The sequence below is a fragment of the Balaenoptera ricei genome, chromosome 1 (assembly GCF_028023285.1).
Source record: "Balaenoptera ricei isolate mBalRic1 chromosome 1, mBalRic1.hap2, whole genome shotgun sequence".
Lineage (NCBI taxonomy): Eukaryota > Metazoa > Chordata > Mammalia > Artiodactyla > Balaenopteridae > Balaenoptera > Balaenoptera ricei.
Genome location: NC_082639.1, coordinates 104,408,802 through 104,424,418, shown reverse-complemented (window position 1 = coordinate 104,424,418; position 15,617 = coordinate 104,408,802). Strand labels below are relative to the sequence as shown.

At 37.7% G+C, this 15,617-nt stretch overlaps 1 protein-coding gene across 1 annotated transcript in view; it reads left to right on the top strand.

Moving 5' to 3' along the window:
• SPAG17 (sperm associated antigen 17) overlaps positions 1-15,617 on the top strand; it is a 220,660-nt gene that overhangs the window by 133,949 nt on the left and 71,094 nt on the right. Inside the window, exons 25-28 of the mRNA XM_059928865.1 lie at positions 4,609-4,784; positions 6,745-6,862; positions 10,661-10,839; positions 11,429-11,588. Coding sequence (XP_059784848.1) covers positions 4,609-4,784; positions 6,745-6,862; positions 10,661-10,839; positions 11,429-11,588 — 633 coding nt within the window. The remainder of the gene's footprint in view (positions 1-4,608; positions 4,785-6,744; positions 6,863-10,660; positions 10,840-11,428; positions 11,589-15,617) is intronic.

Sequence of the window (15,617 nt, the reverse complement as noted above, 5' to 3'; positions counted from 1 at the left end):
TATTGTGAGGGGTGAGGAGAGTGAGAGGAAGGAGTTTAAGGGTACTAATAGATGGATGGTTAGCTGGTAAAATGCTACACCCTCAAGAACTTAAAGATCACAGGAGAATCAACATCGGCCAGTGCCAAAGCAATATCAGTGTTCCCAGAAGAGCTCAAGAAGAGAAAGGCTACCTTCTAGAGCAAGTCTTCAATTGTGATAAAACAGGCTGATGCCCAGTCGTACCTACATCCATCAGAATGCCAGGCAGGCCCTGGGGTTCAAGGACTGGAAAGCTTACCTTACTCTCGGGCTATGTGGCAATGCAGCAGGTCACATGATCAAGCCTAGTCTATGAGCAAACAACTCCTGGGCCCAAAAGAACAAAAACAAAAATTGCCTATGCTGTTCTGGCAGCACAACAGGAAAACTTGGGTGACAGCCATCTTGTTCTTGGAATGGTTCCACCAGTACTTCATTCTCGAAATGAAGAAATACCTCAAAGAGAAGGGGCTACCATTCAAGGTGCCCCTCATAATTGACAATGCTCCCAACTAACTCAATTTCTCTGCCTTATTGACAAGGAAGTGGAAGTGATGTTCCTGCCTCCTAACACTGTATCACTGCTGCAGCCACTCAATCAAGGCATCATCAAGGACATTAAGGCAACTTATACCTGCCTCACCTTCAGGAAGATTCATGCTGCCCTTGGTGCTAACCCTGATTGCAACATTGTGGATTTAGGGACTTCCCTCGTGGTGCAGTGGTTAAGAATCTGCCTGCCAATGCAGGGGACACGGGTTCCATCCCTGGTCCAGGAAAATCCCACATGCTGCAGAGCAACTAAGCCCGTGCACTACAACTACTGAGCCCGCGTGCTGCAACTACTGAAACCCACGTGCCTAGAGCCCACACTTGGCAACAAGAGAAGCCACCACAATGAGAAGCCTGTGCACCACAACAAAGAGTAGCCCCCGCTCGCCACAACTAGAGAAAGCCCACGCACAGCAACAAAGACCCAATGCAGCCAAAAATAAGTAAATAAATAAATTTATTAAAAAAATAGTGGATTTATGGAAGAGCTTCACAATTGTGGTTGGAACTGTGCTTAATGCAGAGGCTGTAGGTGCCCTAAAGCCTAAGACAGTCAATGCATGTTGGAAGCCATTATGGAGTGAGGTAGTCGATGATCTCAGGGGCTTCCCCACTATTGATGTAGAAATCAGGAATATCTTGAATGTTGCAAGGGAAGTTGGGGGGGAAGAGGCTTCTTTGACATGATCTAGGGTGACATCGAGGAACACATAGAAGAGTATAGAGGAATCCTTACCAACAAGGAACTCAAAGATCTGCCAAAGTCATCTACAGATGATTATAATACAGAAAATTTAGAGGAAGCAGAGCCATCAATTTGGACACGTGAAAATATTGCAGTGGTTGTTCAATAGGTGCAAGTGTTAAAGGATATGATCCTCAAGTACAGTCCTTTGATGGACTGAAGCCTCTGTGGTATCCAAGGTATAGCAGTATGCCAACAATCATTGCAAGACTTGTTTGATGATGCAAAGAAAAGGAAGAAACAGCTTCCTATAACAGTGTTTCTAACTAAAGCATCTGCATTTGTGAAGCCTAGAACTTCAATGCTTGAAGATCCTCAGCCCTCAACCTCCAGATATCCTGACATTAGTATTATTGAGCCTCCTCCAAAGTGACAGTGTCTGCAATTGGAACCCAGTTCTCCTGACTAGATAATCCTCCTGACATCCTGTCAGAAGACTTAACTCAGCCTGATGTCTCACCACTTACCTAGAGTGCCACACATCTCACCGCCTTGCCACATTGGTACCATAGACACCATATAGCAATCATCATCATCATCATCATCATCATCATACAAGGGTAATCAAGACAGGAGAACCAGGGTTTTGGTGATTGTTAACACTGTGTGTGTGTGTGTGTGTGTGTGTGTGTGTGTGTGTGTGTGAGAAAGAGAGAGAGAGAGAATTAATTAATTAATATTTTCTCTATGATTATATTTTCTGTATGTATTTTAAATATTCTGTGTTTTATTCCATGTATTTCTCTTTTGGGTCATTAAACAAAAGCCATCCATAAGTGTTGAAAGAAAGATAATGTTATGTTGTTGCTGACGTGTACCATGTAGTTAAGCCCATGATGGTTGCATGATTCTGTCTGTACTGAACATGTAATTTTTTGTCATTATTTTTTGTCATTATTTCCTAAATGATGCAGTATAATAACTATTTTATAGCATTTATATTGTATTAGGTATTATAAGTAATCTAGAAATGATTTAAAGTATATGGGAGAATGTCCATAGGTTATATGCAAATAAATACTACACTATTTTATATAAGGGACTTGAGCATCCACAGATACTGGTATCCGTGGGGTGTCCTGGGACCAACCCCCTGTGTATACTGAAGGACAACTGTATAAAGTACAGCTTGTATGGAAGTGTTTTGTGGCAAGTGCCTTTCTTTTGGGTTCCCCTGTCGCTCTGTACTTTTCCTATCACAGACTTAACACACGACACTGAATACCTGAGGTTCTCTTCATCTGAACTTCTCATTACATTACAAGTTCCTGATGTCTCATTCATCACTGGTTACCCAATGCATTGTACATAGTAGTAGGTACTCAGTAAATATTTACTGATTGAGTAAATGGATGGGGATGAGAGGGAGGAGTTTCCAGCTGCCTCTAACTAGATGCCATTCACTATTTATATTCTGTACTTGCTATGAGTCAGGCATCTTGCTGGCACTGAGTCACTAAGATGAATAAAACCATGTTACATCTACTCAAAGAATTCACTGTCTAATGGGAACAGAAACCATAAATAGTGAAATAACTGCATAAGTGCTAGAAATTATATACAAACCAAGTACTGGGGACAGCCAGAAAATACTTGAAAGAGAAAGCATAGCATCTGAGATGAGACTTTGTAGATGAGTAGGAACTATCCTGACAAAGCAGCAAGGAAAGGGAATTCTAGACAGTAAGAACCATTTGTATAAATACACAATTGGGTAAAAGCATGACATCTTTACAGAAAAATGAGAAGTTGAGTGTGACTGGAGTGGAGGAGGGTGAGCGTTGTGTGTCTTATAAGATTTGTGAGCGCCAGAGTTTTTTAAGTATGAAAAGGGAAGTGACATGAAAAGATTTCATTTTAGGAACATAATCATAGTGGTAGTTTGGAAAGTACGCTGAGGTGGTGGTATTAGGAAACTGCTACAAAAAATCAAGCAAGAGAATAAGAATATGAACTAAGGTGGTAGGAATAGATAGGAGAGGCATGATTTGAGAGAAATTTCTGAGGGCTCTGTGACTGGTTGGATGTATAGGGTGAGTCAGAAAGAGAAAATGCATACCATCTCAATGTCTCACTTGAGAAACAAAGTGCATGATTGGTCATGGCATTGACTGAGGTTGAGAACATAGGAGGAAGGGTTATCTGCTTGAAAGAGGAGAGACTTACTGATTTTGAAATGTCTCCAGTACCACAAGCAGGGGGAGATGTCTAAGAGCAGCTGGAAATACAGATCTGGAGCTGAGAAGAAAGATTGTGCCCGGAGATGTGAATTTTGCAGTCATTCAAATGTAGATGACAGCTGGAGCCCCAGTAGTCAACAAGATACTCAGATCTAATAGAGATAATAAAGGCTCTCAGCCCTGAATGTGTATCACAATCACATGTGATTGTGTTTCACAACTATAAATGCCTGGGCCTCATCCCCAGAGAGTCAAGGTGGGGGCCTGAGCATTTCGTTTAATTCCATGAAAAATGATTATGGGCAGCCAGAGTTGAGAACATCTGTTGTGTAATGAGAAGGCGGAAAAAAACTGGGACCTACCAACATTTAACAAAGAGGAAGAGTTAGTAAAGGAGACTGAGAAAAAAATGACCAAAGAGGTAAGAGGAGATCCAGGTGGGAGTGTTACCCTGGAACCCAGAAGAGAATATAACCTAAGACATAAGGGGATGCTTGGAAGTTTCCAACATAGTTCCTCCATGGATTGGCTCTCCTTTTAGAATTCTGGCAATCCATTAAACCCAGAATAAAATCAGTCTTCAATAAGAAAACTTCTTTTATCATCTCAGCCAGAAATAATCTATTTCTTTTCTAAATTTCCTTGTTTGTATCCCGTATGTTTCTATTTAATATGTCCTTGTATTGAAGCTATTTGAGTACAGATCTTATTTAAACTATTTTGACTTCATAAGGTCCTTTATTTTTCTTTTTCATTATTATCCACTGCTCCACATGTTTTACATATGAGCCTCAAAAAATATTTCTCAAAAAAATGAAGAGATGGTTACTGCCCTATCATTAGGAGTTTACAATCTAGATGGGGAGGCAAGAGTGTGTGAAATCATGACTCAATCAAATACATCAAAGTATTAAGTGCTTAAAATTTCTAAGCTACAATTTTGATTTCCAAATCAACTACATTATCCCTGAAACCTATCCAACCGATCAGTCCTACTCAGCAAGGTAAAAATTGCCAAGTGGTATAAATGTTTGAGATGTAAATTTTATTTAACAAACATATCAAATATAAATGTCTAATTTACTTGATTTCTCCTCTTTCTCTTTATAGAGGATAAGGATCCTAACTTGGAAGCAATGTTGAATATCCCATCAGCACATACTCCAACAGTAATTCCTGTTATAGTGAGTAGTCCTGAAGGCAAAGGAAAAGGGAAAACAATAAGCAAAGAAAAACCCAAAGAATCTCTTAAAGAAGAGGAGCGCCCAAAGGAAGAAGAGAAAAAGGTAGGTGGACCTTGCCATGTATTCCCAAACTCTGCTTCTGCCTCAGTGTTAACTTTTTTTAAATCATGAGTTATGTCAATAGTATTATTACAGTGTGTATATTTTACTGTGCAGATTCAGTAACACTCCTTGTCCTTTCGGTTTTGAATGGACAAGAAAAGGTCTGCACACAGGAGTTGAATTCCCACGCCAGGAGACATACTGTCTTAAACAAACTGTCTCAGGTCATTCATTTCAAACTCAGAATAACTAGTTCAACCATTTTCCCACATTGGATCTTGGATGTTCTTTGCTTAGATGGTCAAGTTCCTACCATTCCTTATTTTCAATACTGCATTTAATTCCATTGAGATAAACAACAATTGGAAGGGGAGGATCTCTAACTAAATAGTGGAAACACTTCTGTTAGGTATATCTGGACTTAGATATTGATGTACTAAGACTTCAGCAAGACTAAAGGACAACCCACTTCCAGTTAAAGAGCAGTCCACCCTCTACCTCTCACCCTTCACCTATGCAAACAAGCACACACATACACACACACTCACACACACACACTCACACACTTGAGAGCTCTTTGACTCTAAACATTTTCCTAATAGAAGTATATAGATAAAAAGAGGTTCTAAAAGAAGGACAAGAAGGAAACTACTGATCAAATCTTGACTCTTTCAGTTTTACTAGTACAGTTGTACAGTTTGTACAATGTACAAATTCTCAACTTATTAGGAAAAAAAGTGTTAAAAAGTGATCAGGGACCTGGCTTTCAGAGCCTGACCCTTTGAAAGTTATGGGATTTGAATGTTACTTAGCCTCTGCACCATATTTACACAGCTTTACTAGATGAGTTTTCTCAAGCTAGGACACTTGACCCTTAAGTAGAAATGTTCAAGTACTGAGTAGAATATCCCCAGGTAACTCATTAATTTAGCTGAAAGCAATTTGGTGGCAAACCAATTGGTCCACCCAACATTTTTCTAAATTGATGACAATGAAAAGGTGAGGGATAATTACTGGTTTTGAGTGTAGTGATAGATTTGTCATGGCGTGTTTGTGTCTTTGAGCAGTATTGTTCATTTTACAGAATTTCATAAGCTTTTACCTCTTAATTTTGCTTTGTGTTTTTAATTGATTTTCAGCCAATGATCCAGATTTTATTCTCTATTAATAACAAAGGCAGAACAACCTAAATGATCAACAATAGACGACTAGAGAGAATAAATTAAAGATCCAACACTGGGGGATCAGTTGGAATGATTTTAGTGGTGAGCTGCTAAGCAAGTCAACTGGAAAAACTGAAAGGATTATCATTAGGGGTGGGTTGGAAGTAACCGAATAATTTTCATCCTGGAGTACATATAACCAAACAAGGGATTCAGGCATAGTGAGCATAAAATTATTTAGAATTTGTTAAGCAGACACACCCAAACCCTCATTAAAACTTATAAATAATCTTTTTTATTGTCTTTTATTATTTTTACTTACTACAAAAGCAATGTATGCTCATTATAGAAAAATAAAGACACATATCCTAATAGCATAATGTCTCTAGCATCCAAACTGTAAGACTCACACAAGGAAGGTGGTGGGGATCTTGGTCAACCCTTACACCTACATATCCAAACTGAGGCATCTTTCAAGGCCTAGTTCAAGCTTCAGCTCCTCCATGATCCTTTCCTAATTAGTCTCATTAACTTTGATATCTCCCTTTTCTGAGGAAAGATGTGCCAACCATTTGGTGCTGTTATTTAGCTGTTTCATATGTCTGGGTGCCATTCTACAGGCAAAAGATCAATTGCACAAAGGTAGAGACTCATGCATCCTTATGGGCTCCACTGCAGGGCTCACTAGTCCTGGGCAATTCATAGTCTAAGCATTCAGCAAGTCTTTGTTTAGTCATAATAAATCAATATCTCATTTAGAAAATGACAGGAAATTATTAATGTTGAACTATTTACAGGAAGAAGTAGAACCAGAACCTGTTTTACAAGAGACTCTTTATGTTCCCACTTTCCAAAACCTGAACGTGTCTTGCCCCAATGGGCTCCAAGTGACCTTTATTGGGCAAGAGTCCCCAGGTGAGTGCTGGCCAGGAGGATGAGGAGGCAGGGGGAAAAAAGTCATATAGAAAACACTTCAATCACCATTGAAATTGTGTATTTTCCTACCAGTTAAATAAACTTGTTGATAATGAATAATAGGCTAATAATAATAATGACCACCATTTCTGAGCACTTACTATGGGCCAGGCACTATCTAAATACTTAACATACATGACAAAATACAACTACTATAAGCTAAGTCCTAATAATTTCCTTTCACAAAATAAAGAAATCGAGGCATCAGAAGGTTCAGTAACTTACCCCAGGTCACTCAGTTCCTAAGTGGCAGAGATAAAATGCCATTCTTGGTCCAGTGGTGGCAAAGCCAATGCTCTTAATAACTACTGTGTGGTCCTGTGTCCTTCCTCTACAAAGGGCCACAGGAACAGAACTTTGCTGGTCTGATCAAAACAAAGGACAGTGAGCACAGAGTAGGTAAAGATAAGTGCAGGTTAAATGGATGAAGAAAACCAGTCTCGTTCCCAGGTATCAGTATATACTTTTTTTTTTTTAATTTATTTATTATTTATTTTTGGCTGTGTTGGGTCTTCGTTTCTGTGCGAGGGCTTTCTCCAGTTGCGGCAAGCGGGGGCCACTCTTCATCGCGGTGCGCAGGCCTCTCACTATCGCGGCCTCTCTTGTTGCGGAGCACAGGCTCCAGACGCGCAGGCTCAGTAGTTGTGGCTCACGGGCCTAGCTGCCCTGCGGCATGTGGGATCTTCCCAGACCAGGGCTCAAACCCGTGTCCCCTGCATTGGCAGGCGGACTCTCAACCACTGCGCCACCGGGGAAGCCCCAGTATATACTTTTATAGGGTCTCTTACTTCTGTTGATTCTGTACGTGGCTCCTAACCTATTAAGATGAATAAATAAGTACAACAGGACTCCTTTAATTAACCTGATGCAGGGGGGCATCCACATTGGTGATTGATTTGAACATCATTTAAATGAAGACCCCCTCTTTCAGTAGAAGTAGGAGAGGCAACAAAGCAAGCACGGAGCCGGGACTTGAGTTCAAATTGACTGTATGGCCCTTTCAGTAACTTACTGTCTTTGGACCATGTTTCTTCATCTGATAAATGTTACATTATATCAGTGAATCCTATTTTCACAACCAAATATACTCTTTATTATAATTTCCTTATGTACCCCATATTTAAAAAGTGTATCAAAGAAAAAGAGTATGCTTATTGAAAAATATTTCAATGTTGTATTCACTTGCCAGCCAAATGAGAAGAAACTTAATGTTGCAGTCGATCTATTTCATCTCAATTTTTCTTTTCACTGGGCTTTCTGAATTATTAAAAATAGACCATGAACCCTTGTTTCTATTTCCATGGATTCCTAGTGATCCAGGTTTTCCATGATGGGACCAACTGTGTGTGCTAAGACTGAAGGCCACTGACAGTCTTCCAAAGTCAGATTCTATGAGGGAACTGAGAGGGATATTCTTTTTAAGTTTAAGTACATATTTGTTTCTGTGCTTGTTTTCTTGATTCTGTTAGCAAACCACAGCTTAATACTTGTTTCACCGGTCTTTTCCATTAGTTTCATTTCCTAGTCTGATGTTTTCACCTTTATGTCAGGGTAGACAATGTGGTTAATAATAACTCTGCCTGGGGACTTCCCTGGTGGTGCAGTGGTTAAGAATCCGCCTGCCAATGCAGGGACACGGGTTCAATCCCTCGTCCAGGAAGATCCCACATACCACGTGCCAACTAAGCCCGTGAGCCAAAGCTACTGAGCCTGAGCTCTAGAGTCCGTGCTCCGCAACAAGAGAAGCCACCTCAATGAGAAGCCCACGCACCGCGACAGAGTAGCCCCTGCTCACCACAATCAGAGAAAACCCACGTGCAGCAACAAAGACACAATGCAGCCAAAAATAAATAAATAAATAAATAAATTTTTTAAAATGCTGTTGGAGCCTTTAAAAAATAATAATAATAATAACTCTGTAACAAATAATCTTTTTAAAACCCTCCATATATTATGATTATCCTAATTCAAGTCTGAATATAATTACAGCATAAATATCAAAGTAGCACTGTCTTCATAGGGTCAGCCTTGGGCAAGGGAAAGAAGGTCACAGGGTGTAAGAAGAAAGAGCCTAGATTTGAGTTCTTGCCAGGGTGACCTTGGACAAGTCATAACCCCTCCCCACCTGAATTTCTTCATTTATAAAATAACGTCATCTACTAAACAGAGTTGCTATAAATATTAAATGAGAAAATACTTTCTAATTTGGAAAGTATTATTCCAATGTTAGGTTTTTGCTTTTGTTTTTTGGTCATGGTAGCAGTGGTTGTTTTTACAGCATAAGAAAATAGTTAAGCACAGAGACTTGGTTCAAATCTCAGCTCTGCTCTTACCAGCTGTGTGACCTTGGAGAAGATAGCCTCCATTTATTCATCGGGAAACTCTGGAAAATGAAAGTGTCTACCTTAAAGGGTTGTTGAGGTGGGCTGAATAAAATAAATACACAAAGCAATTAACATATAGAAATATCTCAACAAATGTTTATTATTTTATTATTACTTCTGTGACTTGAAGGGTACCATGAAGTGTGCTTATTCCAAAATATTTTCCCACCAGCCTGATATAGTCCTTGAAATACCGTCATTTCATGTTAATAAACCACTTCTTTTTCCTCCTGAACCAATGCCATTTTATTTTAACTTTTAATACAGAAAAATATAATACATAATATAACAAGTACTGATGTGCTGATCAGACAAAATAAAGATTTCTTTTTGTCATACTTTAATCAAAATATATTTTTAAAATTACAGACACGGCTGTAACCCCAAATTTCCCTCTACAGTCTATTCCTTCTCTTTCTCCTATAGTGAACACTAACAAGACTTAGATTTTTGTGCAAATAGGTTTATACAAATGTGCTATATGTATGCCTTCAAAATAACAAGTAATGTTAAGTTGTAGATAATGCAAAATTTACATAAATTATATTTTATTGTAAATATTTTTCTGCAAATAGCCTTTTTATTCAATCTCTATTTTGGATATTCAAGGTGATACACATTTATCGAATGTATTTCTTTTAAAATCTAGATAACATCTCATAAATGAATAGACTGTGATTTTTTAATAGACTCCATCACTGACAGACATTGGATTTTATGTTATTAAACCACTTTTTAATGGAGAAGAGGAAATTATTCAGTTAGCGAAATCTGAGTAGCTGCTGTGTACCAGAAATTCTCAATAATAATACTTTCTTTTGGAGGAATTTATTAGGTGTTTTCTCCTTGATTGCCAGCTAAGAGTAGAACTCTGAGAAAAATCTGGACTTGGTTAGAGATGAGAGGGTCGTGTTAACTTTGAAAGATGATAAATGATTTAAGAAGGGCAAGCCTGAGTGAGGGACTTCCCCTGGGGCTCCAGGGAACTGGGGGACCCCAGGGGAACATTGTGCATCCAGGGTGAGAGAAAAATACCAATGAGGAGAAAAGGCAACATCTAAGACAGAATAACTCTCTCCCTTCCTAATTTTGCCCTGAAATGTTCTGGACATCATTAGAAACACTGGCTTATATATGGAGAAAGTATGTATTAAGTACTTGTAAATGACCTTATTTACTACATGCGACTGTAAGAAAGGCAGCAAAGAACCAGTACTCTGGGCCATCTGTCATGACATGAAAACTGCCCTAGTAACCAGATGTAGACAAAAGAATGAAAACAATGAAGCAGGAAGATAAGATCCCAGGCATACAGCATTACACAGTTCTCAGTAAGCTCTTTTTTCTTTTTAAGATCAATATGTTATAGACGAGGAACCCACTTGGGACATCATGGTCCGACAGAGCTACCCCCAGAAGGTGAAACACTATGAATTCTGTAAAACAGTGATGCCACCTCTGGAGCAGGAGGCATCAAGAGTTATCACCAGTCAAGGCACTGTTGTCAAATACCTGTTGGATGGATCCACACAGGTAAAAGAATATGTTAGATAAGTTACTCTTTCCTGCTGCAAAATAAAATGCAAACAAGCTAAAGGTGAGGAACAGTACTATGACAGAGAAGAGAAACAACTCATTTGAAAATGAATGATGCCTTAAAATGGCAAAGAATAATATAGTTGGAAGAAAAAACACTGCCTTAGATGCTATACATCCTATACATACTAGATAGATATTGATAGAAACTAAACGTTTAAATACGTGATAAAGTTTTAAATGTAGTCATTAGAAAAATTGAAATAGGGTAAATAATTTCCCAATTACATAGGGGAAGGGTGAAGAATGGGAAAACGTAAAACAAGTCAATCTGATAAAAGATAGGAAATGAAACAAAATAGAAAGTAAATGGAAAACAAAGTAATATTATTGTGCTGGTTATTAATCTGTTGTCTCTGAGCTCCAAATCTACCCTTCTATAACATGCTTTATGCTGCTGAGTCTGGATGTCGGCAAATAGCATTTCTTTGAGTTATTTTTAACCTATTTCAGTTTGACACACAGTATTGTTAACCAGTTTCTTCCTCGTTTCTGAGAATGCTGAAATTTTTTGCTTTTTCTTCAGATTCTCTTCGCAGATGGTACTGTGAGCAGTAGTCCCAATTCAGGGCCTGTTGGTCTTCCTGCTGATGTGCCAGCAAGCCCTCACAGCGGGGACTTGATGGACACGGTTTCTCAGCAAAAATCAGAAACAGCACCATCAGAGACTGTCATCACAAAGAAAGGTAATAACCGAAGCCTCTCAATTTATCATGGATTTAATAAATCCAAGGGCTTAATAAATGCTCAATATTATTATTATTACACTTATCTTTTCATTGAATACATGCAAATTTCAGTGGGAATCACAGCATTACACATTGTTTCATGAATTGCTTTTATCTCTATGTAATAAATAGGAAACATTTTCCTACGTCATCATGTACTCTGACACGACATTAGCTCTAATGCCTACACTACTCTTTTAGGGTTAGGTGAGTGATCAGTGATATCAAGTCTCTGTGTAGGCTTCTCTGTCCTACTCTTTTCCCCGAAATCGCAAGAGGGCCACATCAGCTCCAGGCACGAGGGCCTCATGTCGTAACTTCCAAAGCAGAAAGGAAAGAGGGTGAACACAAGAGCTTTCAAGTGTCTCTCTTTATCAGGGAGGAAAATAGCCCCAGATTACACCAGTCTCCCCCACCCCCAGTGGGTCTCCTCTTATAAGTCATTGACTAGACCTGGTTGGGGACCTAGGCTGGGAAAACAGCATCTGAAACTTTTGGCTTTTTTCTCAGGAGATGAGTACTACTAGTAAGGAAAAAGGAAGGTGGAGAAGAGTCGTGTAAGCAATCAACCATGTCTACCATAATCTAAATTACAGACTTGCTCCCCTCCACGACACTTGCAATTTATACCCCTACCTCCAGCACAGTATGAAAATGTCTGCTTCCTCATACCCTTGCCAATGCCGGGTATTGTCATTCTTTTCATGCTACTCAGTCTGATAGACAATTAATGCATCTTATTATTATATTAATTTGCATTTCATTGATTACTGATGAGATTAAACATTTAAAGATGTTTGTTGCTTTTTTTTTTCTTTTTGTTAATTTTCTATTCACATCTTTCCTTGGTTTACTGTGGGATGTTCATCATTTTCATTTTAAGAGATCTGTATGTATAGGAGACGTGTGCTTGTGTACCAGGCACAATTCTGGATACTTCAAAATATTAAATCAGTGAATACTCACAACAACTCTGTGAGGTGTGTATCTTAATAATCTCAATTTACAGATGAGAAAATTGAGACACAAAGAGGTTAACTAACCTCCTTGAAGTCTCTCAGCTAGTAAGTGGTAAAGCTCGGATTGGAGTCTGGGCAACTAACCCCTAAATTACACTGTCTCTCAGGCATTACAAATTTTTCTCAATTTCTCACATGGCTTTAATGATCTGTGAGACTAAGATTTAGTCTTTTTCTCTCAGATTCACACATCTCACCACGGTATCCAGTAACATTGTATAGAGGCAAAGTGAATTCTTTTTTTGATAACTCAAAATTTAGTGAAATGATATACTAGGTCATATGGTAGTTCTATTTTTAGTTTTTTGAGAAACCTCCATAACATTTTCCACAGTGACTGCACCAATTTACATTCCCACCAACAGTGTACAAGTGTTCCTTTTTCTCCACATCCTCTCCAACATTTGTTATTTGTGTTCTGTTTGATGATAGCCATTCTGAGAGGTGTGAGATAGTACATCATTGTGGTTGATTTGCATTTCTCTGATGATTAGGAATGTTGAGCATCTTTTCATATGTGATATCATATGATATTTGTCTTTGACTTACTTCACTTAGTATGATAATCTCTAGGTCCATCCATGTTACTGCAAATGGCATTATTTCATTCTTTTTTATGGCTAAGTAATATTCCATGGTATACATGTATGACATCTTCACACCGGTCAGAATGGCCGTCATCAAAAAGTCTACAAACAATACATGCTGGAGAAGGTGTGGAGAAAAGAGAACTCTCCTACATTGTCAGTGGGAATGTAAATTGGTAAAACCACTATGGAGAACAGTATGGAGGTTCCTTAAAAAACTAAAAATAGAACTATCGTATGAAGTAGCAATCCCACTCCTGGTCATATATCTGGAGAAAACCATAATTCGAAAAGATACATGTACCCAATGTTCATTGCAGCACTGTTTACAATAGCCAGGACATGGAAGCAACCTAAATGTCCATTGACAGAGGAATGGATATGGTCAAGTTTTTAAAAAAATTCTGTCTGTGTTTGAAAAGTTGAAAACTGCATATATCCTGCAGCTATTGAGTACAGAGTTCTCTTTTTCTAATTTAATTTAATTTATTTATTTATATATATATATTTATGCAGCAGGTTACAGAGTTCTCTTTATATCTGTTAGATCAAATTTGTTAGTTGTGTTGTCCAATTTATATCCAGGTTCAGCAAACTTCTCTGTAAAGGGCAAGATAGTAAATATTTTAGACACTGCGAACCATATGGTCTCCATCACAACTACTAACTCTGCTATTGTAGTGTAAAAGTAGCCTTAGAAAATACATAATCAAATGAGCATGCTGTGTTGTGTTCCAATAAAACTTTTACATGGTCACTAAAATTTGAATTTAATATAATTTTCATACATAACAAAATATTATTCTTTTGATTTTTTAATTATGCAGAAATGTACAAAGAATTATTACTTCACAGACTGTACAAAAACAGACAGTAGGCCATATTTGCCTCACATTCAAACTTTGACATTTCTTATTCTATATCCTTATGGACTTTTTAATGTACAATGTCAACTTATTCAGCAGAAGTATGTTTAAATTTCCTGAAAGGGGAGAATAGCCTCTTCACTCCTTATAGTTTAATCCATATTTATTTTCTCTGAAATAATTATGTCTTTTTTATAGTTCTCAGCTTTGCCTTTATATATTTTGAGGATATGATTTTAGATGCTTACAAATTTAGAATTGTTTTATCTTCATGGGGAATTTAACTTTTTATCAGTACACAATGACTTTTTATTCTAGGATTCTTTTTTACTCTAATGTTGATTTTGCTTATATTATTATAGCTACATCAGCTATTGTTTAATACTTTTCCAGTATAACTTTTTCCACACTTTATTTTACTTTCTATGGCTTGTGTTTAAAAGTGTGTCTTGTGAGCAGCATATAGGTGTATGTTTTAAAAATTAGACATTTTTGTGTTTTAACTGGAAGTTTTAAGCTATTTATTGCATAACAGATATTTTCTGAAAATGTCTTTATGTTGTCCTCATTCTTGAAAAATAATTTCACTGGGTGTAGAATTCTAGATTGACAGGTATTTTCTCTCAGTATGTGGACAATAATTCTTCATATTTTTCTTGCTTCCACTGTTGCTGTTGAAAAGTTGGCTGTAAGTCTAATTGTTGTTAGACAATCTAACTGCCTTTAAAATATTTTCTTTTTTATTATAATATCAATATGATTTAACTAGGTGTGGATTTCTTTTTATTTATCCAAGTGAGAATACATTGGGCTTCTTGAATCTGTAAATTAGTATCTTTCATTCCTTGTGGAACTTTCTCAATATTATCTTTTCAAATATTGTTTATGATCCATTTCTTTCTCTTCTTCTTCTAGAATTCCAATTAAATGTGTATTAGAGAGCTTTTACCTCTCTTTCATTACTTCTATCACATTGGCTCTCTGAGCTTCATTCTAAATAATTTCTACAGGTCTATCTGGTTCTCTTTTAATGCTCTGGAAATACAAATAGGTCCAAATTAAATCTTAGGACAATGGAAAGGCTTAGCTAAATATATCTGTCTTCTTTGGTTCCCCCAATTAGTTGAGTCTGCATCTTACACCAAGATCCATGCCCCGATGCACATTTCATGGTCTGAATCTAAAGGATCTTCCTGGAGGCAACAATCCTTTACTATATTTTTTGTAATTTTTTTCTCAGTCTGAGTTTACTCCGTCATCGAGGCTTGGCAACACTGGCAAATTTTGCCTACAGATTACTCGTTATTATTCATACAAATGGAGTAAATCTACCTTGATAGAGGGATTGAGATAATATTTACAGGGTTCCATGAGGGTTTCTTCAGTTCTATCTTCCTGTTCTAATTGAATGGGGGTGGGGAGGGGTTGACAGGGGGATGTGTATCAGATGATTATCAATGTAGTAATTAAACTGTACAAATCCTCTCCATATGAGAGGCCAAGGATATGCTTGAT